This window comes from Sorex araneus, chromosome 2 (genome assembly GCF_027595985.1).
Source record: "Sorex araneus isolate mSorAra2 chromosome 2, mSorAra2.pri, whole genome shotgun sequence".
In the NCBI taxonomy this organism is placed as follows: domain Eukaryota; kingdom Metazoa; phylum Chordata; class Mammalia; order Eulipotyphla; family Soricidae; genus Sorex; species Sorex araneus.
Genome location: NC_073303.1, coordinates 232,474,930 through 232,502,923, shown reverse-complemented (window position 1 = coordinate 232,502,923; position 27,994 = coordinate 232,474,930). Strand labels below are relative to the sequence as shown.

At 64.4% G+C, this 27,994-nt stretch overlaps 2 protein-coding genes across 8 annotated transcripts; one reads left to right on the top strand and one right to left on the bottom strand.

The window, feature by feature from the left end:
* The first annotated feature begins 165 nt into the window (after positions 1-165).
* On the top strand, positions 166-7,173 carry COMP (cartilage oligomeric matrix protein). 3 transcript variants are annotated; one of them, XM_004616836.2, is made up of 19 exons: positions 166-292; positions 469-554; positions 890-941; positions 1,109-1,278; positions 1,842-1,979; positions 2,068-2,142; positions 2,228-2,386; positions 2,479-2,583; positions 2,805-2,912; positions 3,103-3,262; positions 3,601-3,719; positions 3,871-3,923; positions 4,012-4,193; positions 4,628-4,806; positions 4,918-4,966; positions 5,202-5,398; positions 6,172-6,344; positions 6,612-6,751; positions 7,029-7,173. In XM_004616836.2, exons 1-19 carry the CDS (start codon positions 214-216, stop codon positions 7,076-7,078), a joined length of 2,274 nt encoding a protein of 757 aa, XP_004616893.2. In that variant the 5' UTR covers positions 166-213; the 3' UTR covers positions 7,079-7,173. The 3 variants fall into 3 exon arrangements, with proteins under 3 accessions (XP_004616893.2, XP_054982923.1, XP_054982924.1); XM_055126948.1 differs by lacking the exons at positions 166-292; positions 469-554 and adding an exon at positions 673-769; XM_055126949.1 differs by lacking the exons at positions 166-292; positions 469-554; positions 890-941 and having other exon boundaries at positions 1,138-1,278; positions 1,889-1,979.
* Positions 7,174-7,486: 313 nt separating this feature from the next.
* CRTC1 (CREB regulated transcription coactivator 1) lies at positions 7,487-27,112 on the bottom strand. Of its 5 annotated transcripts, XM_055129032.1 has the most exons (16): positions 26,929-27,111; positions 18,289-18,405; positions 17,821-17,868; positions 16,815-16,952; positions 16,342-16,403; positions 15,667-15,761; positions 14,970-15,055; positions 14,533-14,573; positions 14,210-14,427; positions 13,399-13,532; positions 12,731-12,883; positions 12,572-12,622; positions 11,757-11,861; positions 11,109-11,195; positions 10,854-11,034; positions 7,487-10,637 (listed from the first exon to the last, which is right to left on the bottom strand). In XM_055129032.1, the coding sequence occupies exons 1-16, from the start codon at positions 27,052-27,054 to the stop codon at positions 10,426-10,428; spliced, it is 1,854 nt and encodes a 617-aa protein (XP_054985007.1). In that variant the 5' UTR covers positions 27,055-27,111; the 3' UTR covers positions 7,487-10,425. The 5 variants fall into 5 exon arrangements, with proteins under 5 accessions (XP_054985007.1, XP_054985008.1, XP_054985005.1 ...); XM_055129033.1 differs by lacking the exon at positions 12,731-12,883 and having other exon boundaries at positions 26,929-27,112; XM_055129030.1 differs by having other exon boundaries at positions 12,572-12,883.
* Between the last annotated feature and the right edge of the window lie 882 nt (positions 27,113-27,994).

Genomic DNA, 27,994 nt, shown 5'->3' with positions numbered 1-27,994 from the left:
TGACTCAGTTTCCCCTCTGTGTCCCTGGTGGCTGCAGGGTGGGGCCTCTACCTCCAGACCAGCTTAGTCTGTTTACCTTGTGGCAGGGCTGGGCAGGGCTGGGGTGGGCCGTCCCGGGGCCGGCGCGCCGCCCGCCGCGGGGATAAATAGGCCCCGCGGGCCTGGTGGGCGGCACACAGCGCCCGCCTGTGCAGCCACCCGCCCACCGCCGCCATGGGTCTCGCCGCCGCCTGCGTTCTCCTGCTCGCGCTGGCTGCTCGGGGCTCATTCGCCCAGGGCCAGATGCCGCTGGGTAAGGGGCGGCCATGCCGCGACCCCCAAAGGCAGGAGGCTCCGCAAGGGGGATGCGATCGCGCCCGGAAGGATGGCCCAGCCAGGACAGGGCGCAGACGATAGGACAGGGTGGGCGCCACAGAGGTTGTGGGGTCTCCCCAGCCAACTCCCCGCTAGCGCCCTCTGTCGACACAGGTTCCGACCTGGCCCCGCAGATGCTCCGACAACTGCAGGAGACCAACGCGGCGCTGCAGGACGTGCGGGAGCTGCTGCGGCAGCAGGTGCGTGCGTGGGACCTGGGGAGCACGGGAGTCCTGGAAGCGCGGGGCTCCGGGGAGTGCGCGGGAGGGAGGAGAGGCCCAGAGGCATAGGGAGTGAGGGAAAGGGTCTGCTCAGGGGTCTAGGAGGAGGCACAAGGGAAGCGGGGCGGGGGAAGGGTCCGTCCCAGAACCGGCTTGTGGGAAAGGAAAGAAAAGGAGAGTCCTGGAGAGAGAAGGTAGAAAGTTCCGCAGGAGGCGGTCGGAGTGGGAGGCAAGGGGGCCCTGAGGGGGTGATGGAGAGGGAAGAGAGCGATGGAATCGGCTGACCAGCTCCCCGGAACCCCCAATCCCCGTAGGTCAAGGAAATCACGTTCCTGAAAAACACGGTGATGGAGTGCGACGCGTGCGGTGAGCGCGGGCAATGCGGAGCGCGGCGGGGGGCGGACGGAGCGGAGGCTCCGGGCGCGGAGCCCGCGGGAGGCGCGAGGACACGCGGGGAGAAGCGGGCGGGTGGGGGAGAAGCGGGCCCCGCCCAGGCCGGGGCGTGGCTCTGACCGGCTCGGCCCGGCCCCCAGGGATGCAGCCCGCGCTGACGTCGGGGGTGAGCGTGCGCCCGCTGCCCGGCTGCGCGCCCGGCCACTGCTTCCCTGGCGTGGTCTGCACGCAGACGGCCAGCGGCGCGCGCTGCGGCCCCTGCCCCGAGGGCTTCACCGGCAACGGCTCCCACTGCGCTGATGTCAACGAGGTGCGCCCGCCTGTTCGCCCCCCAACGCCCACCCCCTCACTCCCCACCCTTCCTGCCACCTCCTCCTCCACTGGGGGGGGCTCTCCAGAAGCACCCCCTTACCGCCCCGGGAGCATGGCCACAGGGCCTTCCCAGGGTCCAGCACCACGTTCCCCGACCACTCCCCTTACCTCTCCCGGTGCCTCTCCCACCGACTCCCTCCATAACCTCTGACGCTATCACCCCCCACTCTGCCACGGCGCGGAGTGATCCCCCACAACGACCCCCTTCACCGCTAGCCGGGCCCCTCCTCAGTCACACTGCTATCCCCGCGGAGTGCCCGCCCCATGTACTTCCGCGGCTCCGCCGTCGCCCGGCACGCAAGCCCCGCCGTCCCCTGCCCCGGTCGGCTGGAGACGGCCGCCCTCTCACCCATGCTGCCCCGCCCACGAGCGGACAGTGCGCTGGAACCCGGGAATAGCCTCTCTCTCCTCCTGGACGCCGCCGAGTCAGGGTCCAGGCAGCGTCAGGTCTGACCCCTCCCCATAGCCAGCTCCACACCCTTTTGGCCCTTCCGCCCCCAGTGCAACGCTCACCCGTGCTTTCCCCGCGTGCGCTGCATCAATACCAGCCCGGGCTTCCGTTGCGAGCCTTGCCCACCGGGGTACAGCGGTGCCACCCACGAGGGCGTGGGACTGGCCTTCGCTAAGGCCAACAAACAGGTGAGGTCAGGAGGGGGGACACTCAGCAGCGGGCTGGTGGAGAGGGCTAGTGGGCTGCCTGCGATGACCTCCGTGCCTTCCCACCCAGGTCTGCACAGACATTAACGAGTGTGAGACGGGGCAGCACAACTGCGTCCCCAACTCCGTGTGCCTCAACACCCGAGTAAGGCTGCGTGGGAGGCAGGCGCGGGGTCTTAGGGAGCCCACGGGGCGCTGCCGGAACTGACCACCCCTCGCCCCGGGCGCAGGGCTCCTTCCAGTGCGGCCAGTGCCAGCCTGGCTTTGTGGGTGACCAGGAGTCGGGTTGCCATCGGCGTGGGCAGCGCTTCTGTCCCGACGGCATGCCCAGCCAGTGCCATGAGAAGGCCGACTGCATCCTGGAGCGTGACGGCTCCCGATCATGCGTGGTGAGTGTGGGAGGGAGAGGCCTGGCCAGATTGGGGACACGGGGTGCAGCCAAGCGGGAGCACCACTCATCCTCACCCTACCTCCTGGGCAGTGCGCTGTCGGCTGGGCAGGCAACGGGCTTCTCTGCGGCCGAGACACTGATCTGGACGGTTTCCCGGATGAGAAGCTACGCTGCTCTGAGCGGCAGTGCCGCAAGGTGGGTGGAGCTTGGGCCTGGAGGGCGGGGCTCAGTCCAGGTGGGCGGGGATAGAGCCTGGTGGGCGGAACTCAGGCTCCTAGGGCCTGGCTGGTAGGTTTCCAATGCCGGATGGGCGGGGTCATAGGCATAGTGGGTGGGGCCTGATCAGAGGTGGGCGGGACTCCCTGAGTGGGCGTGGTCACCGGCCCCAGCCCTTTGTGCCCACGTGTCGCCCCTAGGACAATTGCATGACGGTGCCCAACTCAGGTCAGGAGGACGTAGATCGAGATGGCATCGGAGACGCCTGCGACCCTGATGCCGACGGAGATGGGATCATCAACGAGGAGGTGAGAGCCAGGGCGCTTCTGCACGGGGTCGTGGTCTCCCAGTGCGTGGAGTGTGCGGAGGCGTGGCCTCAGAGAACCCTGTTTTCTGGATCTCAAAGGGGTAAGGGGTACTTTGGAAAGGGGTTCGTCTGTGGAGTGACCTTTGCTCTTCCTGGCCTGACCCTCTCCCTTCCTTTACCCTGTCTTCCAGGACAATTGCCCATTGGTGAGGAACCCAGACCAACGCAATTCTGATGGTGACAAATGGGGTGATGCATGTGACAACTGTCGGGCTCAGAAGAACGATGACCAGAAGGACACTGACAGCGACGGCCGAGGGGATGCCTGTGATGATGACATCGATGGCGATCGTGAGCGTGGGAGAGGGGCCAGGCTGTGCTCAGTCTGGGGTGAGGGTGGGGTAAGGAAAGTGCTGGGGGCCCCTTGGACACAAGGTGGGGCAAGGCAGTGGGTAGGAAAAACAGGGCTGGAGGCTGCACTGGGAGAATTGGATTTCGGGCTGGAGATGTCCTCGCTGCTTCTTGGTGTGGAGGCCCAGGGAGTGTGTGTCCCTGTGTGTCCCAGGGAAGGGAAGGGCAGGGGAGACCGTGCAGGATCCAGCCCCCTTGGTGTCCACTTATCCATCCATGAAGTCTCCAGACTGCTGACGTCAACCTGGACTCTTGTCCTGTGCTCTGGCATCCTGCAGGGATTCGAAACTTGGCAGACAACTGTCCCACGGTGCCCAACTCAGACCAGAAGGACAGCGACGGTGATGGTGTAGGGGATGCGTGTGACAACTGTCCCCAGAAGAGCAACTCAGACCAGGTCAGGGCAGGCAGAGCTATGCTGGGCGAGGGCCCTGGGGAAGTCCCAACACAGGGGAGGAAATGGCAGGCACCCCTGAGCTGGAATGGGAGGTCTCTGGGGCTCTTGGTCCTTCCTCTGCCTGAGGCTGGACCCTGCGTCTTTTCCACAGAGGGATGTGGACCACGACTTCGTGGGCGATGCATGTGACAGCGATCAGGACCAGTAAGGCCATGCTGGACGGATGAGGAGCCCTGGCTGAGCACCCCCGGCCAGACTCGTAAGTGACCTTGTGTTCTGTTCCCCCCACTAGAGATGGAGATGGGCACCAGGACTCAAGGGACAACTGCCCCACGGTGCCGAACAGCGCTCAGCAGGACTCGGACCACGATGGCCAGGGCGATGCCTGTGATGATGATGATGACAATGATGGGATCCCAGACATCAGCGACAATTGCCGCTTGGTGCCCAACCCCAACCAGGAGGACTCAAATAGTGAGAGGGGGCAGGGACTGTGCTGGCCCAGGTGGTGAGGTGTGGGAATAGCCAGTGGGGGATGGGCATGGATGGTTTGGGTGAAGCTTGGCCAATAAGGAAGTGGACTGATGGGTTCAGTGAGGGTTATGGTGTGCTTTTGGCTGACCTGGGGTGGAACTGGGCAGAGTGTGGGTGTGGTCTCTGTGTGGGCATGGTCCTAGTATGGGCATAATCTGGGTATGGCGGGGTCTGAGTCTGATACAGGGGACTTAACCAGTGATGGGGTTGGCTTGGTGCGGGGGGTTGCAGGGGAGGCTGGACTATGGGTCTAGGGTCTGAGTAGATGAGGTGTGGGCATAATGTGGGCGTGGCTGGCTTGGGATGTAGGGTGGGCTGTAGCCCACCTGGCCCTGATCTCATCACCCCTGGGTCTTTGGCATTATCCGTCTCAGGAGATGGTGTGGGAGACGCGTGTCACGGTGACTTCGATGCCGATAAGGTGGTTGACAAGATTGACGTGTGTCCTGAGAACGCAGAGGTCACCCTCACTGACTTCAGGGCCTTCCAGACAGTCGTGCTAGACCCTGAAGGCGATGCACAGATAGATCCCAACTGGGTGGTGTTGAACCAGGTCAGGGCGTGGCCCAGGGTGGAGGTGGAGGGAGCCTGGGTGAGCTGGCAGAGGGGAGCCAGGTTACCCATCTCCCCAGCTCTGAGGCCAAACTCCCTTTGATTCCTTCAGGGCATGGAGATTGTGCAGACAATGAATAGTGATCCAGGCCTGGCTGTGGGTGAGAGGCACACACATGAGAGGCCATGGAGGGGCGGGGCCACTGGAGGGGTGGGGCCAGCGGGCTTGGGGGTGCGCAGCTGCTGTCCAGGTTGGGTCTGGGTTCACTGACCTGATGGAGCCCCAAATTACTGGGGGTGGGGGTCTGGGCACATTGCTTGTGTCTGGATGGGGTGGCTCTATGCCCTTGGGGTTTGGACTGATGTGGGCTGTGGCTCACATCTTTCCCTTTGCAGGCTACACGGCCTTCAATGGCGTGGACTTTGAAGGCACGTTTCACGTGAACACAGCCACGGACGACGACTACGCAGGCTTTATCTTTGGCTACCAGGACAGCTCCAGCTTCTACGTGGTCATGTGGAAGCAGATGGAGCAGACCTACTGGCAGGCCAGCCCGTTTCGTGCTGTGGCCGAACCAGGCATCCAGCTCAAGGTGTCTCAGCTAAGCCCCCTCCTGGCCCCGTGTGCTCCTGAGGCCCAAACCTTTCCACCTTCCCAAAGCTCTTATAGTCCTGCCAGCATCACCCAGCAGCAGTCCCCTCGCAGCAGTCCCCTCCCTGCACCCCACCCTGGAGTGCTTTTTTTTTTTTTTGCCTTTTGGGTCACACCCAGCAATGCTCAGGGGTCACTCCTGGCTCTGCACTCAGGAATTACTCCTGGTGGTGCTCGGGGGACCATATGGGATGCTGGGAATCAAACCCAGGTCAGCCGCGTGCAAGGCAAACAAGGCAAACCCTACCCGCTGTGCTATCGCTCCAGCCTCCCCGGAGTGCTTTGTTTGGAAGCTTACAACTGGCCATGCTCAGGCATCATTCCTGGCATTGATGGAGAATCATGTAGTGCCCTGGATCGAACCTGAGGACCACGCGTGCAAAGCCTGAAGTACCTTGTGGACCCCTAGCTCTCCCCTCTACATCCCCATGCCTTTAAAATCACCCCCAGATTATCTCATTTTTCTTTCCCCAAACCTCAGAGCCCTAAACTGGCCCTGAGCTCTGCAACCTTCTGCAGCCCCCCGGGGTATGGGGTTGAAACCCTCGTGTCTCTAGATCTGTCCAGGGAACCTCAGGCTTTGATGAGCCTGCAGACCTCTACACTGCCCGCCCCTCCCCCACTCCACCCCCGCCTGTTCTGTTGCACAGGGCTCCCGGGGTCCCAGTGACCCATATGGTCTCTGACCGTTCCCCTTGTCCCTGGCTGAGGCAGGCTGTGAAGTCATCCACAGGCCCCGGGGAGCACCTCCGGAATGCGTTGTGGCATACGGGGGACACGGGGTCCCAGGTTCGGCTGCTGTGGAAGGATCCTCGCAATGTGGGCTGGAAGGATAAGACTTCCTACCGCTGGTTCCTGCAGCACCGGCCCCAAGTGGGCTACATCAGGTGGGCCTGTCTCTTTCCAGGGCATTGAGGGCATGGGGCAGTGCCTGCCTGGTCTCCTTACCTTAGAACGGGGCGGTGGGTGGGATGTGCTTTAGTATTAACCTCAGTCTGACCCTGGGGGCGTTGGGGATCCTATGTGGATGGGGAAATTTCCCCACTTGACGTTGGGCTCGGTCACTCTGCTTAGCACCTGCTGAGTGTGGGCCGGGCCGGGAGGGAAGGGGCCTTGTTCCAGGGCAGGTCTCAGGGAGAGCCCCTTCCTTGCAGGGTAAGGTTCTATGAGGGCCCAGAGCTGGTGGCAGACAGCAACGTGGTCCTGGACACGACCATGAGGGGCGGCCGCCTGGGGGTCTTCTGCTTCTCCCAAGAGAATATCATCTGGGCTAACCTGCGCTACCGCTGCAATGGTGAGGAAGGGGGCTCCTCCTGGCCCTTCTGCTCACCAGCCAGCCCTGCCCCCTTCCTGGGGGCTCCGCCCCTCGCCACTGCCCCTCCCACATACCCACTGGTCCCGCCCCTTCCATGTATCCACTGGCTCTGCCCCATCTTTGCCCCGCCCACTCCCCCTTGCTCCGCCCCCACCATGGCCCTGTCCACCCCCCACCACTGGCCCCTCCCATTCACCCTCCCCATTCCCTTCAACCCTGTCCCATTCCTGCTTGTCACCACCACCTCTCTCTGCAGACACCATCCCGGAGGATTATGAAAACCAGCAGCAGCGGCTGCGGGCCTAGGACCAGGACGGATGCCTCCTGAAGGCCGGGCACCCAGCCCAAGGAGTGGCCGGCTCAGGGGGCAGAAGGGGGCAAAATAAAGTTTTTCCAGCGGGGCTTTCACTGACTCCTTGCCTGCGGAGGCTGGGCCAATCTCTGTACTCCCTGTGGCCGATGGGCGGGCCTGCACGGCCCCCTCCTCACTGGCGCGGCCTCCAGCCTGAAGGAGATTCAGCTCTGCTGTTCCCTAAGGCTAGGGTTCCGGGCCTGGTCCTCACCGGCATCTCCAAGAGGGCTGAGAGGCACTCACCGGTCTGAGTGCACGTGTGCACTCCGGGAGGCCGCCACAGGGGTGCTCCTCTGGCATCCCCCTCACTGACCAGGTGCCACTCTGGGTCGGTGGCGGGTGGGAATAAAGGAGGAGGCGGAGACAAAAACATCGGGTTTTTATTACATTTCAATACAAAGGGTGCAAAGGTACAAAGAAAAAAGCGTCCAGGTCAGAGAGGACGGGCAGGGCCCGGCCAAAGGGGCCCTGAGCTGCCCACCCCGCCCGCCGCGGTGACCCGCACGCAAGGCCGCGGGCCATCCACAGCGCGTGTACATGCTGGGGCGGGGCGGGCTGGGCCGAGGCGCATTTGCATATGTCAGTGGCCCTTCTCGCTGCTGAGGCTTCTAACCCCGCAGCGTCGCGTGTTGGCGGAGGGAGGGGCACGGCCAGGACTCCCAGGGGAAAGAGGTCAGAAGTGACAGGCGGCGTTGGGCACCGATTGCCCCCAAATTCCAGGACCAGAATCCTGAGAACAAGGGGCAACTCCCAAGCCACGCCTTTCCCTGGCGTCTGGGGCTGGGCTGGGCTGCAGGTACCACCTCAGCCTCCAGGGGGCTCTCTCCCGCCTTCCTGGGGGAGTGCAGCTTGTGGCCCTGCTGTGGCCCAGGCTAGGAGCCCTGCAGATGGGGACAGCCAAAGCCAATAGTCAGCTCAGGCATGTGCCAGGAAACTCGTCACACAAGACACCCCAGGAAGATGGAGACAGAAACAGACCAGCTGCCCCCTCTCCCTAGGCCAGCCCCCACCAGCTCTGCTGGTCACCACCCTGGCCCAGGTCTCCACTGGCATTCCACGAGACCCAGCACAGATGGTGGTGGGGGCTGGGGGTCCCTGGCAAGGCCTCCAATACAGGTCCAGCCCGTCTCGGGGTGGGGGCATGGTGCTTCCTTTGGAAACGCCAAGTGCAGCTGGGAGCCGGGCTTGGAGGAAGGTTTGGCTTTGCAGCAGTCCACGGTGGGGGCTTCCGAGTCCCCACAGGCCCTGGACAAGGGGGCTACAACCAGCCTCCCTCAAGTCCATTTCCATCTTCCTGAGTGCAGGACAGGCCACTCTGTCCCAGACACAGCCCGGGTGGACATACGAACAGATGGACAGTGGCCCTGGCTGTGCTGCACCCCGGGGCGCCTTGGGCTGCCTCCAAGAATCAGGCATGACGAGGCAGCCCAGACCCGGAGACCCTCCAGCAAGTGCTGGCAGGGAGGAGCAGAGGGAAGTTTGAGGGGAGGCAGCAGGCAGGGGTGCTGTGGAGGGGTCATCTCAGGTAGCCCTGAGGGCCACGTCGAGGGGTGGGGCGGCATCACCCCCAGGAAAGGCCCCTCCTGGCACGCATGCATACCCAGAGGGGGTCCGGCCAGTTTCTGCATGCTGCCGGCTGGGGGACCCCAAATTCTGCAAAGGGGTCAACATGCCCCCTGAGCTTTCTGCAGGGAAACTGGGGTGTCTTGGGCAGGGTGTTCCGGAGAGCACATGGGAGAGAAGTTGGCCTGAGTGTCCCTCGGGGCCACTGCCCGGGTGAGATGGGATCCCCCTCTGCCCCTTCCCACGCCAGCCTGATCTTAGGGCACAGGCTGTGGCCCTGACTCCACCCTCGGGATGAAGAGCACAGAGGTAAACTGAGGCAAACAATGCCTCTGGGTGGTCCCTGCTCCCTGGCCAAGGTGTGGCAGGCTGTGGGACCCGGTGGGGATGGGATGGGCAGCACTGACTGAAGGGGGCACGGGGCCCCCAAGCGATCCAGCGAGGGAGGGAGTGGGATGCAGGTGGTGGCGCATCTATGTACATGGTGGGAGGCTCCAGCCCCCCTCACGGCACGGCTCACCCTGAAATCACAGTATTTCACAAGTCCTCCGGGTGCTCTGGTCAAAGAAAGTCTTGGAAATTCAAAAGTGTTTAGTGGAAAACATTGAAAAGTTGCACAGGCTGGCCCGGGAACGGGCTGCGGTGGCCTCTGGCTGTGTCCTGCCTGCCCCCCGCCTGGCAGCCTCCCCCCTGCGCAGCGGGGCTGGGGCGGGGGTCTGCAGCCAGGGCTCACTTAGCGCAGGAAGGTTGCTCGTCTTTTTATTAAGGCCATTTTTAAAAAAAGGTCTACATACAAGTCTAATGTAATCAAACTCTTCTATGTACATGTAGTTCTTTAAAAAACAAAATGGGGCTCCCCCAGCCCCCTGCTGGCCAGCTCAGCACCCCCACCCAGACGGTGGGGGGGTGGCTCAGCCAAGGAGGGGTGTCCTCATGCCGGGGGGCCAACAGCCTGGCCAAGTGCTGGGGTCCTCCCCAGGGGAGGTGTGGCAGGGACCCCCCCAGAAACAGCAATGGGGCTTCCTGTCCCGACACAGCAGGGGTCGGGGACAAGGAGAACTCCCTCACAGCCCCCACCCTGGTCTCCTCGGTCCGTGTGCCTGGGGAAGGGGCCTGGCGGGGCGGGGTCTTGGGAGACCCCCGCAAACAGTTGCAGTTTCATCCTGGCTGGCCTGACCTGGCCCCCACCCGTAGACCCGCGGGGTCCAGAAATTTCCAGTTTGCTTCAGAATGTGCGCGGGGGTGGGGGGGTTTGGGTCACAACATGCTGACAGGCAGGAGGACGGTTGGGGCGCAGCGCCCCTCCCCCTTTCGACCCCCCCACAGTGTAGTCACGAACCCGAGACAAACGGAACACCACGATGAGATGGCCCTGGCACACTTCCCCCATTCCTGAAATCATTCCTGGGCGCACAGAACAGAAACAAGGTGGGGGCAGCAAGTCGTCACCCCCACCCCCTCCCCCGCCAGGAACCTCCAACACACCCAGATGCTCCCCTGCACGGGCCTGGGCCCCACATGGCGTGGATGGGGCGCTGGGCGGGGACGGCAGTGACGGCTGGCAACAGTCGGTGGTTGTCCCCCCAGGCCTGCGGCCGTCGGGGCCTGGCGCGGGGAGGGTCCCGGGGAGGGTCCGCGGGGACGGCAAGGCAAGCGCGGGGGCACAGGCACAGCCTGTGCAGTGCGGTGTGGGGCGGAGCCGCCCGGCGGTGCGGGAGCGCAGGGCACGGGGCTGTGCTCACAGCCGGTCCATCCGGAAGGTGTCCTCGGTGGCCGGATCGGCCAGGACCATGTCGGGGTCATTGAGCATGTGCAGTCCATCCAGGGTCAGGGGGTCGATCTTGAGCTCGTCCAGTGGGAAGTGGCTATCGGCCTCAAAGCCCACGTCTCCCAGCCCTGCCAGCGAACTGCCCAGTTCTTTGGACGGGCTGGGCGGGGACTCGCCAGTCACTGGGCGGGTGGAGACACGGGATGCTGTTCAGGGGGGCGCCTACTCTGCTGCCCCGTTCTCAGCCCGGATTCCTGGGTGTGCCCCTGGCTTCTACCCGCACCCGGGGGTCCACCACACCCAGGACCCCAAGATGGGGAGATACAGTGGGGGGGCTGGGGAGCCGCTGCAGTCTCAGAACAGCCTCTGAGGCTGTGGGGGGGGCGTGGGGGGCTCACCTGTGAGGATGATGTTGGGAATTCCGCCGGGACCCGGGTAGCCGAGCTGCGGGGCATCGGGCAGGTTCCCGTGGCTGCCCGCCAGCCCCATCATTGCCGCCTGCGAGTAGCTGAGGGCCGGGCTGGCGCCGTACAGGCCGCTGGGGCCCATGGCGCTCTCCACCATGTTGAACTGCTCCAGCTGCGGAGCGCATGTGTCAGGGCCCGGTGGCCCTGGGGCAGGGAGGAGGGGGGTGGGGGAGGGGGCGTCCTCACCTGGTGGGACAGGGCGTTGGCTTGCCGGGCCGCCAGCTGCTGTTCGTAGTAGGCATCAGCGAACACGCCAGCCAGCGCCGAGGTGTGCTGCAGGCAGAGGTGGCCTGAAGGCATAGTGGGGACGCGTCCCCGGCCCCTTTCCACCGGCTGGGACCCCCTGACCCCCACTGGCCCCGTGGCCCAGACCTCAGCCTCTGGGGGAGAACTGGAGGCCCGCACCCTCACCCCAGGGTAGGGTGCAGGTGAGGGGCTGGCGCCCGAGGCCCTTTGGGAATGGGGACCCGTGTCTTTGTGGCCAGGATTAGGATTCCGGTCTGGGGGTGGAGGGTCCCAGGGATGGTGAGTGCCCCGGCGTCTGCGGCAGGTGCTGGTGGAAGGTTCTGGACTGGCTCCCCCCAGCCAGAGAGATTGTTAAGGAATAAGGCCGTATGTAGCTGTGAGGAGGTTCAGATACAGGTCTGGTGGCTGTGTCTGGTGCGGGGGACAGGTGCTTATCACCTCACCGCACCTGGGCAGGGGTTCCAGGCCAGAGGGGAAGGCACGGCCGGCCAGGATGGCTGTGCTGGTGAGAAGGCATGACACCAGGCACGTCCTTCGTGGGGTAGAGTGGGAAAATGGGGTCGGCGCGGGGGGGGGGCATGTCCTTACTTGCGGGGAGCTCCCGGGGGAGAAGCCTTGATTGGAGACGGGCGAGGTGGGGGACTGGTTGGCTGGGGAGCCGGCGTTCGTGCGGTACTGCTGCAGAGCGGGCGCCTGCGGAGACAAACGCTTAGGACTGGCTCACTGGTCCCCTGGCAGGCGATCCTGGGGGATCGAGCCCTAGGGGGAGTGGGGGTACTGGTGTCGCTCCATATCGTCTCAGAGTGCTAGCAGAGCAGAGGCACGTACCCACACACGCACTCACTGCATGGACACACGCGGGCACTGCACACATGCAGAGATGCAGCAGGCGCACGCACCGATGCACACGGGCATGGACTCACGCACCGACGCACAAGGGCACTGACTCACCACCACACACACAGGGAAAAGACAGTGACCCGCAGGCCGTGCCGCCTTCTGCTCTTCCCGATGCCCTGAAACTTGTTACTGTCATTGAAGGGCACCAACCCCTCAGGGTGCTGCGGCATCCTGGCCCTGACCAGAGGTGGAGGCGGTGGGGCACGGCAGGGGCTGGGTCCTGCGAGAGCGGTAATGCCCCCATAGGCGGGCCTGGTGCCATTTCTGACCCCTGGGAACCTGGAGTCCACCATCTGGTGGACACCGTGCCGGGATCAAACCCCAGGCAGAGTTTGGGGTCCAAAGCCCAGTTCGACACCCTGCCCGCCCACTCACTGCGTCTGCAGAGCCTCGCGTCCCCCACCCCTCCGGGGCCCTGGCAGCCCTTCAGGCAGGGTCTCCCGCAACGGTCTGCAAATCGCTGAGGATGAGACCCCCAACCCGCACCCACGGGCCGGGCTTACCGAGGCGAGGTCGATGCCCAGCGGCGGCTGGCCAGGGTTCTCTGGGGAGGACTGGGGGAGAGAGGGCGGGACTGTGACCACGAGTGGGGGCAGCGGCGGGCCCCGAGTCAGGCTGGCGCTGGGCATCAGGGGGCCACCCGGGGGTGCCGCGCCGGGCACCTGGGGTGGGGGCGGAGGGGGCGGCGGTGGGGGCGGTGGTGGCTGTGCTGTGGGTGGCGGTGGCTGCGGCTGCGGCGGTGGCGGGGAGCCCGCCTGGGCGAAGAAGGTGTAGGGCAGCCGCTGCTCCAGGCTCAGCGCGTCCCTGGCCACGGCCTGCGGGGCAGGGGTGGGCGGCAGGGAAAGGGCACCCGTGAGCGATGTCGGGGTAGGCGGGCAAACCCTGCCATTAGCTGCAGCTTCTGGACGCAGGGGCTGGGGAAGGCTGCGGCAGTGGGGGGGAGGGGGAGGGTGCACTGAGATGGTGGGAGAGGTGAAGGGGCTGGGGGCATCTCACGGGGCACTCCCCCTGGAAGCTCCCAGAAATGGGAGGTGGGGTTCAGAGCCTTGCCCCAGAAGAGGCAGTGGGACCCCAGTGCTGGACATGCACATCAAGAAGCTCGGTTGGTCAGTGTTACTAGGAGCTCCTGGGCATGGTGGGCAGGATGGACACCTCCTCACAAGGGGAGGGGGGCCCTGGTCACGCGAACCCCGCGGCAAGCAAAGACTTGTGCCATGTGCCAACCCCCCACCTCTGCAGACGAGGCAGCCTGTGGTGAAGCCCCCGCAAAAGACCTCTTAGGGAACACAGGAGCATGCGGGGGTGCTGCACTCCCCCCACCCCTGCGCACCTGTGTGATGGGCGACAGCGGGGATAGGCTGGGAGACACGGGCTGGGCTGGTGGCCGCCGAACCTCGGCACTCAGGGACAGCGGGGTGACCCCAGCTGGGCCGTGCTGCGGTGAGTTGCTGGGGGTGCCAAGCCCTGTGAGGGGGGCGCCTGTCATTCACACCTGTTCTACAGTGCCCCCCAAGTGTTCTGGGAGGCAGCCCCTGACCCAGACGCCCCAGGGAAGGAAGCAGGGCCGACTGGTTGAGGGCCAGATGGAGGGGGGCTCCTTCTCAGGCCACACAGACCCCCCGTCCCATCACCCCGTGTTGAGTGCACACAGCACTGCTCACAGCCGGGGGGGGGCAAAGGGGAGATGGCAGTCCCCAGGCCTGTGTTCCTAAGTCCAAAGCCCCCCACTCGGCCCAACATGCTCCCCTGTGTGGCAGGGCGTGCTGAGGGATTCTAAGGACTGGACTGGAGAGTGGGGGGGTGGTGCTGGCATCTGAGCCCAGGAAAGCCACACCTGTGGGGTGGGCGCTGGCTGGGCACGGTGTGTGTGGGGGCACAGTCTGCTCCTCAGCTGCCGCCGCTGGCTCTTTGCCAGGAGCTGAGCCAGGGGTGTGGGCAACAACCCCCCAAACTGCTCCCAGCCACACCCAGATGGCTGCACAGAACAAGGGCAGGGCAGCAGAATGCGGGGTCTGGCCCTGGGGGCCCAGTGAGGACAGTCCTGACTTGGGGGCCCTTCTAGGGGACAGCGCTGGTCCTGGAGGAACTGGGGTGATGGCGCCGGAGGCCACAGCATAGGGGGTACACGAGGCCTGCCCTACCCTGGGCGCCGCCGATGCCCAGGTGCGTCAGGGTGGCCGCCAGGTTGCCGGTGCTGCCGGAGCTGCTGAGCGCCGGGAAACTGGGCTCCTCGGGGTCCAGTGGGGTGGGCAGGGGCGAGGGGAAGTGGATGTTGGTCAGGTCGGGCAGGGAGCCCCCCGTGTTGTAGGGGGCAGGCGTCAGGGTGCCGGTGTTCTCCTGCTCAGCCGATGGGAAGATGCTGGTGGGAACAGAGGGCGCCGGTGAGCTGGGGGCAGCAGTCGGGGCGCCCGGGATGGGGAGGGTTGCCTGAGCCCCAACAAGCACACGGGGGCCGCCCACTTACTTGATTCCGGGGACCTCGCAGGACTTGGGCCGGGCCCCTGCCTGAGAGACAGGAGGAGGGGCTGGCGCACAGGTGGCACCGAGGCGCACGCGCTGCCGGGGTCGGGGTCCACCCTGAGTGTGTGTGTGGGGGTGGGGGTGGCCCTAGTGCCATCCACTGAGCTACCCGGCATCGGGCCTGCGCCCCTGGCCCCGCCTCTTACCGCTTCGGGGTGTCGGTGCTGTCGTGGCGCCCGCCAGCCCCCGGGGCAGCATGCAGCTGTGCACGCGGGGCACAGGGTCCCGGGCACGGTCCCGTCAGGCCAGTGCCAGGCTGGGCTGTGCCATGGCCTCCCTGCCCCATGTCCGACGCGTGCTCCCTTTGCTGGCGGGGTTTCCGGTGCGAGAGGCTCCCCGGGGGCGGAGGGGCGCGCGGCAGGCCAGCCCCGCAGCCCGTACCTTCTTGCCGTCCCACGCCTGTTTGGAAAGGCTCTTGTCCGAATCCGCCGCCGTCTCCTCCATCCCGGGGACGGTCAGCAGTAACACTGGGTGCCAGGCAGAGAAGGGATTCTAGAGCCGGGGGGCCCGCGGGGGGGCCCTGCAACCCTGCCCCTGCCCGCCCAGAGACGCTCAGGGCTTCCTCCTGGCTCTGCTCAGGGGACCCCGTGGGATGCCCAGGACGGAACCCAGTGAGCGGTGTGCGAGGCGAGCACCCTCCCTGCTGTCCCTTCACTGGCTTGCCCTGGCACTCTTTATGCCCTGGAATTAGTAGAGCCAGCTCAGGTAGGCACAGCACGACCTGCCGACCCGCGCTGGTCCCTGGGCACGAGGGGCGGGCCCACAGGTGGGCTCTGGGCAGCCGATGCTGGAAAAAGGCTGGGCCCTGCTGCGCTCAACAGCGGGCCCGCGGGGCTGAGGCTCAAGGGCTCACAAACCTGCACCCCTTCTGCTTGACCACTTACGGGCCGACCTGAGTCCATGACCAAAGTTGAGGGGCTTTGCCTCGGAAACACCCAGGCATCCCTCAAAACCCCACTAAGGAGTGCCACATCCAAAGGTCTCGCCCTCTCCTGGCCCCAACCACAGTCGTCCTTCCTGAGTCCAGGAGCTGGAAACTTGGACCCTCAGTGTGGTGGGCGGGGGGCGGGGGGCATACCTCTCTTCTGGTGTGCGTCCTGGGAGCCCCCGGTGAAGGGCTCTGGCTGCGTGGGCGTCATCGTGCTCTGGTGCAGGGCCGAGTCTGAATTGGTCCTGGGGGACAGGAGGGGCCCCGGGGTCAGCCCCTCCCCATGCCAGAAAGCCACCCCCAGGGTCTCTTGAGGCTCTGCTACAGGCTGGGGGTAGGTGTCGGGATACTCGCAGGGTAACAAGAAGGCTCCAGTCGCCCACGGGACAGCTGCAAGGTGTGGTGGAGCTAGAGGGCGACCTCCGCCTCCGGGGACATGGCAAGAGGCAGGGCGCCCACACAGGGTGAGCACCGGGGTCCTGCCCTCCGGAGGGTTCTTTTTTTTTTTCTTTGTGGGTCACACTCAGTGAAGCTCAGGGGTTACTCCTAGCTCTGCACTCGGGAATTACCCCTGGTGGTGCTCAGGAGACCCTATGGGATGCTGGGAATCAAACCTGGGTTGGCCGCGTGCAAAGCAAACGCCCTACCTGCTGTGCTATCACCCTGGCCTCTCTGCAGGGTCTTGATGTCCCCATCCCCAGGCATGGGCCGAATCCTCAGGAGTAAAAGGGCACCCACCCACCCCCACCCCCGCCCCCTGCTTCAAGCAGCCTGGTGAGGCTGGAATGCTGGCCCGAGTCCCGCAGGGGCTCACTGGGTGCTGACCTTCTCCAGCTGGTGTCGGCAGGAGGTGACAGGTACACAGTGCCATAGGGACAGCTGTCAGTGTGCGCCAGAGTCAAGGGCTGCAGGCAGGTGTGGGCTGTGCACACCCCTCGAAGGGTCCTCAGTCCTGACTTAACTGGGCAGGGTGGGCTCAAAGGTCAGGAAACCGTTTTCCAGCCTGGCCTACCCCCTCAAGCCCCCGTCCCCTACTCACATCTTCCCCGAGGGACCTCATTCAGATTCCAGGGGGAGGGGCCCCACATTCTGATCAAATTTTGCCTTCCCCCACCTTCACCACGGGCACCTGTTTCAGCAGCCCTCTCTACATCCTTTGCTTGGCCAAGTGTGGCGCCACTGCCTCCAGGAAGCCCTCCCAGCAGACCCTGATGCTATCCAAGGGCTGGAAGCCAGCACCCAGCCCGGGCAGAGACTCGGCCACAAACAGTGGCCAAGAGGGTCCCATGAAAGGATATTTGTCTTCCGTGCTTGTCCACGGACAGAGGCCTGCGGTGTGGGGAGCCGAGCCGGCCGCGCTCCCGGTATACTCTATCCACCAGCCCGTGGTGCCGGGTGGTACGGCTGGTGTCCAGGCCTGAGGACTGGAACGGGGTCTGGCGGGGGTAGGGCGGGAGAGACACCCGGATGGTGGTTATCCACGCCAGGCAGACACACCTTGTGTCTGTCCGGCTGCCCTGCATAGGCGCAGCAGTGGGGGGAGGGGCACCCAGGGGCTCCTAGGCGCCAGTGGGCGGCAGGCGTGCAGCACGGCGGGCATGCGCGGGCCAGGCAGAGCGGCGGAAGCTCGAGCCGGCGGGTAGGCCAGGGTGCCAGGGGTGCAGGCAGCTGGCCCCCCTCGCCCTCACTAGGTGCTGGTGGGCGTCCACCCTCCTGTCCCCACCTACGTCATCCCCAGTGGGGCTTCTGGCCTAGTCCCTTGGGGGTCGCGGCCCTTGCCCCCCTCCAGCTCCCCATCTACCAGAGCTACGCGCAGGCGGCTGGGGCGCCTGCACGCTAGACACGTGTCCTTCCAGCTCGCGCAGCGCGCTCGGTACTGAGCTCTGAGCCTGGCGCCAGCTCTGGACCCCGCCCCCCGCCGGCCATCTGGCCCTTGAAGGGCCCTTCTGTCCTCTCCGGGCAGCGGCCGCTTCCCTCCAGAAGGCGCCCCAGGGCGAGGCTGTCGCCGTCCCCGGGCAGGGTGCCAGCAGCCGGAGTCCTGCCCTGTCTCCGCACCCAGGGTGGGGGCAGCAGAACGGAGGCAGCTCCGCTGTGAGGAATAGGCGGCCAGGTGGGTGCGGGCTCGGTGAGCACACGCGCCACAGGCATGGGTCATGCAGTGTCGGGCGCATGCCCAGGGCCTGAGGCTGCCCCTCTGTCTCCGCAGAGGCGCCCATCCCTGCCTGTTGTCCCGGCGGCCGTGGGGGAGGCAGCCTGTGCCAAGCACATTACGGAGCCGCGGCAGCAGCCCGGGGGCTCGATTACCAGAGAAACTGGAGCCGCTGCCAGGGCGTCCCCCAGAAATCCGCCAGGCTGAAAATCAAAGACGGACACTGAGACGCCCCCTGCCTTGGGGGCCCAGGGGACTCGCGAGGGTCCGGCAGGGCGAAGCTGGAGGTGGGTGCATGGACGCTGTCCCGGAGGGGAGAGGGACTTGGGGGACCTTGAGAAAAGGGGGCTGGAGTGGGGAGCCCAGAGGTAGACGCCACCGGATTAGTGTCAGGGCTCCCTGGTCGTCAGTAGCAGAGACTGGCCATGTTGGGGGACCGTGAGCCAGGGCGGGGTGTTCAGGCCTGCCCCAGAGGGCGAGGCAAGGTGGGCGGGGCCTCCCCGGGCCTGCCTATCCGAGCAGGGCGGTCTGAGCTCGGTCTCCGCAGCTGAGGTGCCAGCTCTGCAGCCAGCACCCCGACCCCCGCCTGGGGGGTCTCTGTCCAGGAGGCGGCCCCAGCTCACCTGAAAGGGCAGGTCGGCGGCACCGCTTCCAATCTGGTTGACGTTGGGCAACGAGCCGCCGTAGTACTGGCCGCGGCTGGGACCCAGCTGCAGGTACTGGGTCTTCTGAAGCTGGAGCTGCAAGGAAGGGCACAGCGGCAGCTGAGGGGGCACTGTCTGCCTTGGGTGCCAGTGCACTCGGTGCTTGGATGAGGCCTCACCCCCCCGGCCACCCCAAAGCACCCCATGCCGTGAGGTGAACCCCCTGACCCAGGCTCGGTCAGCTTCCCCGAGAGCATGCCTGGAGCAGCATCCCACCCCAGACAGGAGTAAGAACCCATGGAAGGTTCTGGAAAAGGGACTTGGGGGGTGGGGAGACTCAAGGCAGGAGGGCCCAGCATGCACCCACAGGAAGTTGGGGTTTTGTGGGGAGACTGCCCAGACCCACTCCTGTCACACACACCCCTCTAGGGCTTCCATCTCCTCCCTTCTCCCTGTCTTGGCCGGGATCACCGGACCCTCCAGGGCGGAGCCTGGCAGTGGGCAAGGGAGCGAGGCTCCCATGAGCCAGCTGTGCTGAGACCCCGGGACCCTCCACACGCCCCCCCCACAGACATCTGTGCCGCCGCCACCCAGGAGTGGGCGCCCGGCGGCGAGCCGGCTGATTAAAGCATTCCGGGTCCTGTTTGTGTAGCTGGCTCTGTATTTACGCTCCGGACGAGCGGGGAGGCAGCTGGCGAGTGTCTGGGACACTAGGGGGCCTGCATTCATTCACTGGGGTCCCATCCAGACATATGCGAGCCCCCTTATGGGGCCTGCACAGCTGACCCTGACACAGCCGCCAGGCAGGGCTGAGATATTCTGGAACTGGGGGGCCACACAGGCGCTGCTGAGCACATTGGTGGGCTTCTCTTTGGAGCAAAGAAAAGGTGTGAAATAGCTCCAGGGTCTGGGGTCCCTGTCCCACACCTTGGGGAACTGTGCTGGGGCAGCTGGGGTGTCTCTGCCTCAGCCCTCGACTGTTTCAGTTTGTGGGTGCAGGAGAAATGAACACTCTGCTCTGAGTCTGGCACCCACCAGTACGGTTGGTGCCCTTTCCTGCTGTCTGGGACGACAGACATGGGCCCTGGGAGAGGAGAGTGTTGAGGGCTCCCATCTGGTGCCCCGAGGACATGGCTGCCCCTGTCACTCCATTCTGCCCATTTGCTGGGGTGCCTCAGGCCACCCTGGGTCCCCAGGACTGTGAGTTTATCTGGAAAGGGGGTGAAAGGCCTATAGGTGCCATCTTTCTGGGTTCCTGGGAGGAGTCTAGGCACCAACTATCACTTGCAGATGAAGATGGGTGGAGGAGCTAGAACCATAGTACAGCAGGGAGGGTGCTTGGCTTTGCATACGGGTGATCCGGATTCAATCCCTGGCATCCCATAGGGTCCCCCAAGCCCTGCCAGAAGTGGTTCCTGAGCCAGAAGTCAGCTCTGAGCACCACCAGGTGTGGCCCCAAAACAACTGTAGCACTGCTCATCAATTTACTCGAGCGGGCACCAGTAACGTCTCCATTGTCAGACTTGTTACTGCTTTTGGAATATTGAATACGCCACGGGGAGCTTGCCAGATTCTGCCATGAGGGCGGGATACTCTCGGAAGTTTGCTGGGCTCTCCAAAATGGACTGAGGAATCGAACCCAGGTCGGCCGCGTGCAAGGCGAATGTCCTACCAGCTGTTATTGCTCCAGTCCCAATAAAACAACAACAAAACCCAAAACAATAAAAACAAAAAAAGAACAGATGAAGATGGGGGAGACCCAGCCCCTCTTCCCAGTTCCCCCTGCATCTTTGTCACACACCACTTGGCCTCCTCTTCCCTGGGGCTCACCTTGCATCAGTGAGGCGCCAGCATCTACCAGTACCCCACTAGCAACTATGCTGCTGATTCTGGGTGGGCATGGGTCTGGGCCAAACCACCCACATGCTGCCCCACCCCAGCTGTGTCCCCAAGTCAGGGTACTCCTCATGTCAACACAGAAATCGGGGGCACATCCAGGTGACCCCATGTCAGCAGGTCCCAAGGGGAGCTGCACAGCCGGTGCTCCCTGACCCTCCAGCCCACATCCGGCAGCCTGACGGGCAAGAGTTGGGCCCGGCCAGCCCCGCCTGGGGACCAGGGCTCTGCAGGGGAGCTCCATACAGGCCCAAATGGGCCACGGTGTGGATCAGGCGCTCCATGCACCCTGCATCACAGTGACCTGCCCACAGTCCCCCCACAACAGCACAAGAAGGGGGTCCCTGAAATGACCAAGGTCCACATGGTGTTCAGCTTGGGGACCACTGTGAGTTCCCTGCCCTGAGCCCAATACGAGCCTGGCCTCAGCTGGGAATGGGTTTCCTTGGGGCCCACGGGACTGGGGGAGGCAGGGGCCCCAACCAGGACCCCAGGACCCCTGGGCCTCCAGAACCCATGACACAATGAGTTGACTTGGGGGGGCGCCCAAACGCTCCAACAGGCTCACAACAGCCTCCTTCTGCCTTGGCCTGCAGCGCATAGGTGCTGGCTGCTCTCTTCTGGAACACCCTGGCACATGCCCTGGGAGCTACCACCTTCAGCGCTCACCCAGCAGGGACAAGCAAGCCCCTAGGGGACCTCCTGATGAGGGTCCTGAGGCATCTGCAACCCTCCACTCTGGGTGCCCGGGCAGGTGCTGCAGGGTTCCTGGGCCGCGCCTGGGGCGCTGCACCTGGAGATAAGACAAAGGCCCGATGATAGGCTTGTTCAGGCCACAGCAGCGGCTAATGGAACTGGGCCGCTGTGGTCTGGGAGGTCTGGCCAGCGCACCCCATCATCGGGGGGAACCCTCCAGTCAGAGCACAAGGCGGCCCACGGACTCCATGGGCCCCTCCTCTCCCCGTCCCCAACCTGACACCCCTCTGCGCCTCCCATTCAGACATTCAGAGGGTGCAGCTGCGCCTGCTGTTCATGTCCCCAGAGGGCGCCATCCAGCTGGACACAAACTCCCCTGGGAGCCGCCCCACAGGCCCCATGCCGCCCCACCCCAGCATGTCAGCATGTATATCCACAGGGCGGAAAGTAGAGGTGGAACAGAGGATCCGAGGAGAGGGTGCCTGTGCCCCTCCTGCCAGGATTCCTCGTGGACCCCACATTCAGGCCATCACACGCACAGCTCTTAGGAGGAGGTGACATAGCAGCAACCTGTGCCCCCTTCACCCACCCAGCACCACTATTCCACACCCTTGCCCCGCCTCAACCCCGCCCATACCCAACCCCCACCCCGCTCCCCAACCCCACCCACATCCACCCCCTTGCCCCATCATGCCCACAGCCCTGTTTTCCCAACCACACCCACATCCCCGCCCCCCAAGCCTGCCCATACCCGCCCCATTCCAACCCCGCCCACATAACCACCCCCAACCATGCACACATCCCCACCCCCTCCCCAATCAGGCCCACTATCCCTGCTCAACCACGCCCACGCCCCTCCCCAGCCACGCCCACATTCCTGCTCATTACCACACAAAGCCCACACCCCACCCACTCCTGACCACGCCCACACCCCAACCAAGCCCACGCCCCGCCCCTGCTTCCCTACCATACCCATGCCATCTGTGATCTGGACCATGTCCAAGTCCCACTCCAGCTCTGTTCATGCCCCATCTTGCTTTACTGACCACTATGCCTCGCCCTCGGTTTCTGACCACTGTTCCCCGACCACACCCATGTCCAGGCCCACTGTTCTCTGACCACGCCCTGCCCCGCCCCCATGCCTGGTCTTCTCAGGTGCCTCCTAAAGCGACAGCTGGTCCCACTTCTGCGGGCCCACACCCCACTGGACTGCATCCACCCTCTGTTGTGGAGAGGGGGTGTCTGACAGACCCTCTCATCACCCCACCCTCAGTCACCTGGCACCAGTTTCCTGATCCCAAATTGACCCTCCAGCCTCTGTGCTCTAGTTGGCTATCACTGCAGTCCTAGGCAGGGGCTCCTCCTGCAGGCAGTGCTCCTGGCTTGCCCTACACACTTGTCTCTCTGCAGCCAGCACCCCGGGGGTGACCAGACTACAGGGCCACTGTGTGTGGATACTGCCAGACAGCACTTCTCACAGGTGGGCAATGGGCATGGTGCTGGATCCTTGGCCAGAGTCTTCTGCCCACCTAAGGAAGAATGGGAAGGACCCCCAGTTGACAACACAGCCCCTGCCACTGTCCATGAATGGAAATGCCAGTTTCCCAGAGTTGGAAAAATACAGCCTCAAGTGTCAGGAATCCACAGGGACAGAACCCCAAAGCACCAAGACCTCCCACCCCTGCCCTCAAACTTCCTTACACCACAAATAAATAGGATGAATATGGGGGTGACACAGCAGAGGGCCGCCAGGAGGGTGTGGGGTCCCTTTGATTGCACAATAGCATCCTAATCTGAAGACTCCACCCTGGGAAATGCCAGCCCCCCACTCGCAGGGCAGCAGGGGTAGAGTTTCATCTCTCAGACCCCAGGAGTACACAGAAGCGGGGCTGGGGGAATCTGCTCAGAAGCAGGTAGTGTACAGTGGGGAGGCACTGGTCTGGCACGCCGCCGACCTAGGCTCAGTCCCCAGATCCTGCCATGGTCCCCTGAGCGCAGTCAGGAGTCAGCCTGAGCATCATCAGGTGTGGCCCCAAGCCAACATTCAACAGCCCAGCATGGCAGGAAGGGGGGACCACCCTCAGCCCAGCCCTGGTGGTGGGGGCAAGCATGGGAAACAGCCATGGGTGGTCCTGGGAAAGATTCCAGTTAAGAGGGCCAAGATCTGGTGCCAGGCCCACGGCAAGGGGGAAATCCTGGCCCAGTGGGGGGATGGGCAGCCCCCCTATCTCCACCCAGATGGAAGCCACAGGAGCAGCTGGCTGTAGTGCAGGTGGGGGTGCCCCAGCCCCAAAGCTTCCCCAAGCACCCCCAGACCCCCCAGCTGGCGTAGCACCACGACTCCTCCCAAGAGCAAGCACCCCGCATAGCTCACGCCCAGGGCTGGCCCCTAGGTGCATGTGAGGACACGGAGCCCGAACTTTCTCCCACAGTCGTTTCCTGAGACGGCTCCCCACTGGGACAGGCATAAGGAGAGGGGCAGGTCTGCTCCCCCAGATGCACCCCTGCTGCCCTGTTGCTGTCCTTAGGGACCCCCAGGCCTGTGTCCACAGACGGAGAAGAGTCCAGGTGCCGGCCAGGTGGCACCCCAGGAGGAAGTGGGGGCCCCTGCCCCGTGCCCGGGCTGCTGTCAGAGGGTAAATATTGACACGCAGCATCCTGGGCCGCGCCCAGCGCTTCCTGGCAACTCCGCACGCTTGCCCACTCTGGAGCACACCTTTGTCCCCCCGACTGCCTACTCGGTGCTGCAGGACACCAGGGTGGCCAGTGACCCTGCCAGACCCTGGATAGGTGGCCCCGAGTAAAAGCACGTGTGGGGCCACCAAAGCAGCTCCACACCCAGCTCTGCAGCTGGGCGCCCGTGAGGGGTCGTGGCCTGCCCTCCCAGAACTGCACGTCCTTCTAGAACCTTCCAGACTTCCCACAGACGTCAAGCCAAGCACAGCTCCTCGAGTCTGAGGCAGACGCTCACTCCACAGCGGTGAGGAGGGAGCATCCGCTCCTGCCAGCAGGGCCCACAGGGAGCGCCCTGCCCCTTCCAGGGGCTCTGCGGAAGCCCTCCCAAAGCCAGCACACCCCTGAAGACCCCCAGATGGGTCCCGTCTGTGCCTCAGTGTCCCCATCTGCAGGGGCCCTGAGTTCCAGCGTGGTGACTCACCCTAGGGTCACACCCCAGGGCTCCAGGGGTGCCCCAACTCTTGTGTCTAGGGACACCTTGGCTTGTGGCTTCGTACCCCCCTCTGGACTCAGGGTCCCACCAATACCCCAACTGCAGTGGCAGAGATTCTTCCCAGCCCAGAGTATGGGAGGGACACCCAGGGCCTGGGACATGCACCCCACCTATCGGCACAGCAGCCTGGAGAGTCGGCACGAGGGGGGGGTGCTCAGGTAACCCCCATGCTGCCCTCACAGGCCCTAGCCTGTCACTCGCAAGGGTTCTGCAGACCCTGCCCACGGTGGCCAGCACTGGGCAGTGCCCGGCACCCGTGTCAGCATCCAAGGGGCAGTCTGCTGCCCCAAAGGGCCTCATATACACATGACACAGACATGTGCATGCACTACATGCATGAACATGTACACTGACACCTGTATACAACATACATGTGTACATGTATGCACACAGAAATACATGTATGTATGTGTAAATGAACACATATGCATGTACGTGCATATACAGCAGGGCAGACCAAGGGTAGCAGGCACACACGTGCAAACTCGAAACCCAGCCCTGGTTGGGGGACGCTCCCCAGCACCCTGAGGGTGACACCCAGACAATGGGACCCCTGGAATGTTCTGGAAGCAAGCCAGGGGGTTCTTTGAAGTGTGTTCCCAGAGGATGTCTGAGACCCCCGACTATGGAACCAGTTTTAGGGGACACACCTCTCTTGGTAAGAGGGGCTCAGGGACCAGCTCTGCAGCCCCGAGGTCCCTGCGTGCACACAGGTGATGGTGACAACAAGCCGGCCACGGGACCCCCAGCAGCAGGGCCACAGCACTGCCTGCTGCCCCCCATAGCACACACAGCCTGCCCATGGCACCCCCTAATCCCCTGATCTACACACACTCCAACTCTCCGTCTCTCACGCATGCAGTCAGTCACCATTCACCTGTCCATTAGCTCCAGTCCTTCACTCATTCACTCCTGCAATCATTCATTCATTCACTCAGTCCTTCACTCATTCATTCATTCATTCATTCATTCATTGTCATTCAGTCACTCGCTTACTCATTCACTCATTTGTTCACTGATTTACTCACTCACCATTCATTCACTCACTCTCGGTCCTTCATTTAATCACTTATTCATTCGTTCATTTGTTCACACCACTCGTGCACTCATTCAATGCTTCCCTCGTTCTTTCCCTCGTTCCTTTCTCCACATGCACTCAAGCCTCCTCCGATCATTCCTTTGCTCCCTGCTCATTCACGTAACAGCCACCTCTGCCACACCATGGGAACAGGCCAACAACACAGAGAAATGCGGATGCTGAGAGGGGTTTGGGGGCCCAGAGAAACACGCCCAACCCCTCTCTGCAGGGGTGCACTCTGGGTCGCCTGATGCCAGCATCCAGGCCCATCCCCAAGTCCTGGAGACGGGAGCCTGGGCAGCAAGAGGGCACATGGACAACCCAGCCCTGGGGAGGTGCCACCTGGTGCCACCCAACTGGCTGCTGTGCCCACAGCAAGGATGGTGACAATACAAGACCTGGGAACCTGCTAGGGACCAAGAGATCAGGAGGCCCAGATGTGGAGCTGGCATCAGAGCTGGGCCAGGAGGCAGCCAGGGCCAGCACGCCAAGGTAAGGGAGTGTGTGAGCACCCCGGCACCCCAGCACTGAGCCAGCAGCTGCCTGTCCAGGGTTGCAGGGGACGGGAGGCAGGCAGGGGTAGTGCTCCCGCATCCTGGCACACCCGACAGCTGGCACAGAGGGTCTGTGTGGGCATCGGGCAGCAATGTGGGCACCTCCGGACTCTGATGGGGGAAAAATGACACAGGTCTGTCATCCCTCACAGCACCAAAGACATAGAAACGGTCCCCTCTCCCTGTCCGTGATTCGGGCACCTGTCCCTCTCCCTGTCTGTGACACAGACACCTGTCCCCTCTTCCTATCCACGACACAGGCACCTGTCCCTCTCCCTGTCTGTGACACGGGTCCCTGTTCCTTCTCCCTGCCCATGACACGGGCACCTGTCCCTCTCCGTATGACACAGATACCTGTCCCCTCTCCCTGTCTGTGACATGAGCACCTGTCCCTCTCCCTGTTTGTGACATGGACACCTGTCCCCACTCCCTGTCCGTGACACGAGCACCTGTCACCCCTCCCTGTCCATGACACAGGCACCTGCCCCTCTCCCTGTCCGTGACACGGGTCCCTGTTCCCTCTCCCTGTCAATGACATGCGCACCTGTCCCTCTCCATGTGTGACACGGGTACCTGCCCCCTCTCCCTGTCTGTGACATGGGACACCTGTCCATGACACGGCCACCTCTCCCCTCGCTGCATGAACTGTTCTCCACCTCACTCACAGTGGCCTCCCTCCTACTGGCAACCCTTGAAGGGGCCTGTCCTTCCAGAGAGGATGCTCAGGGGCTCCTGTCCGGTAACAGGTGTCATGCACATCCCAGTGGCACCGCGGTATCCGGACCGGCTCACGGTGGCTGACAGGTAACCCGGTCTCCCCAGCGGTCCTGTCTCCTTTGGCTGCCGGGGAGCTGGCACCTGGCGCACTGCCCCGTCTCCTTCGGGTACAGGTGATGCGGGCACCTGTGCCCCCAGTCCCTTCCCGGTGCCCCTCTCCCGCACGCGCCCTGCATGCGGACACCTGCCAGCCGCCGCGGAGCACCTGTCTCACACTCGGCGAACGGACGACGCCGGCACCTGCCCCGCCAGGTACGGTCGAGGGGGGCCCCTGCGCGCGTGCAGGCGGTGGAGACACCTGTCCTGGCGCGCGCGCGCCCCGCCCCCGCCGCGCGCCCCCGCCGCGCGCGCTCGCCCCGTCCCGCCCCGGGGCCGCGCGCAGCCCGTACCCGCGCGGCCCGCGTCAGGCTCAGATCCTTCATGACCTCCTCGAAGGCCGCCGTCTCCTCCGCCTGCTTCTGGTTGTGCAGCGCGATCTTCTCGCTGAATTTCCGCGGATTGTTCGAAGTCGCCATCTTCTCGCCGCCGCCTCCTCCGCCTCCTCCACTCCGCGCCCCCCACCCCGCGCCACCGCGCAGGCGCTGGCCGGGCCCGCGGGCAGCGGCCAGTGCGCTTGCGCGCGCGCGGCGCAGGCGCACGGGGGCGACGCGGCGGCGCGCACGGCGCATGCGCGCGCCTTAGGGGCTCACGAGAGCCCACGAAGGGGGGAGCGGCGAGTGCGGTGCGCCCGCGCAGGCGCACTGCGTTACCTCCTGCCCCGCTGGACAGCGGCCGCCTGGCTGCTGGCCGCGGTCCGCAGACAGGCTGGGGTCCTGGAGCTCCAGGTAGGGAGGAGGTGGGAACACCTGTCCCCTCCGGGTGGGGGTGCTATGGGAGCATCTGTCCTCTGCAGATAGGGGTGATGTGAGGGGTCCTGCAAAGGGATGGGACTTGCGCTGCCCAGGGCAGCAGTCGTTCCTTCGCTTGCCGTTCATCACTCACCCAGTTCTCCTCATCCCTGTGCGCCGCGCTGGCCGCTCCCAGGCCCGGACAGGTGGGGGTCTCGGGCCCCGCCCACCTACCCCTACCCCCCCTCCGCAGGCCTCTGTGAGCACAGCCAGGGATAGCAGGCGGGCCTGCCCGCCCACGTGTGACCCAGAGGGTTCCCAAGGGCGAGACAGTGACGTGTACGCTAAATGAGGCTGATGGGTGACCAGCATGGGGGGAATCCCCCCAGCAATTATGATCAAGAAATTGGGGGAATATGGGGACTGAACCACAAGGGAGCTCGCAGCAGCCCCCAGCCCAGACAAGAGCACGGCCCTTAAGCCTGCCTCGAGGACCTGTCCTCTGACCCCTCACTTGGGCACCTGCATCCTGCCAGGGCTCCCAGCCAACCCTAGCCAACCTGGGGCGGAAGGGCCCCCACTCCCCAGGTTGGCTTCTGCTAAGCAGCTGACTCTCCCCAGACTGGGG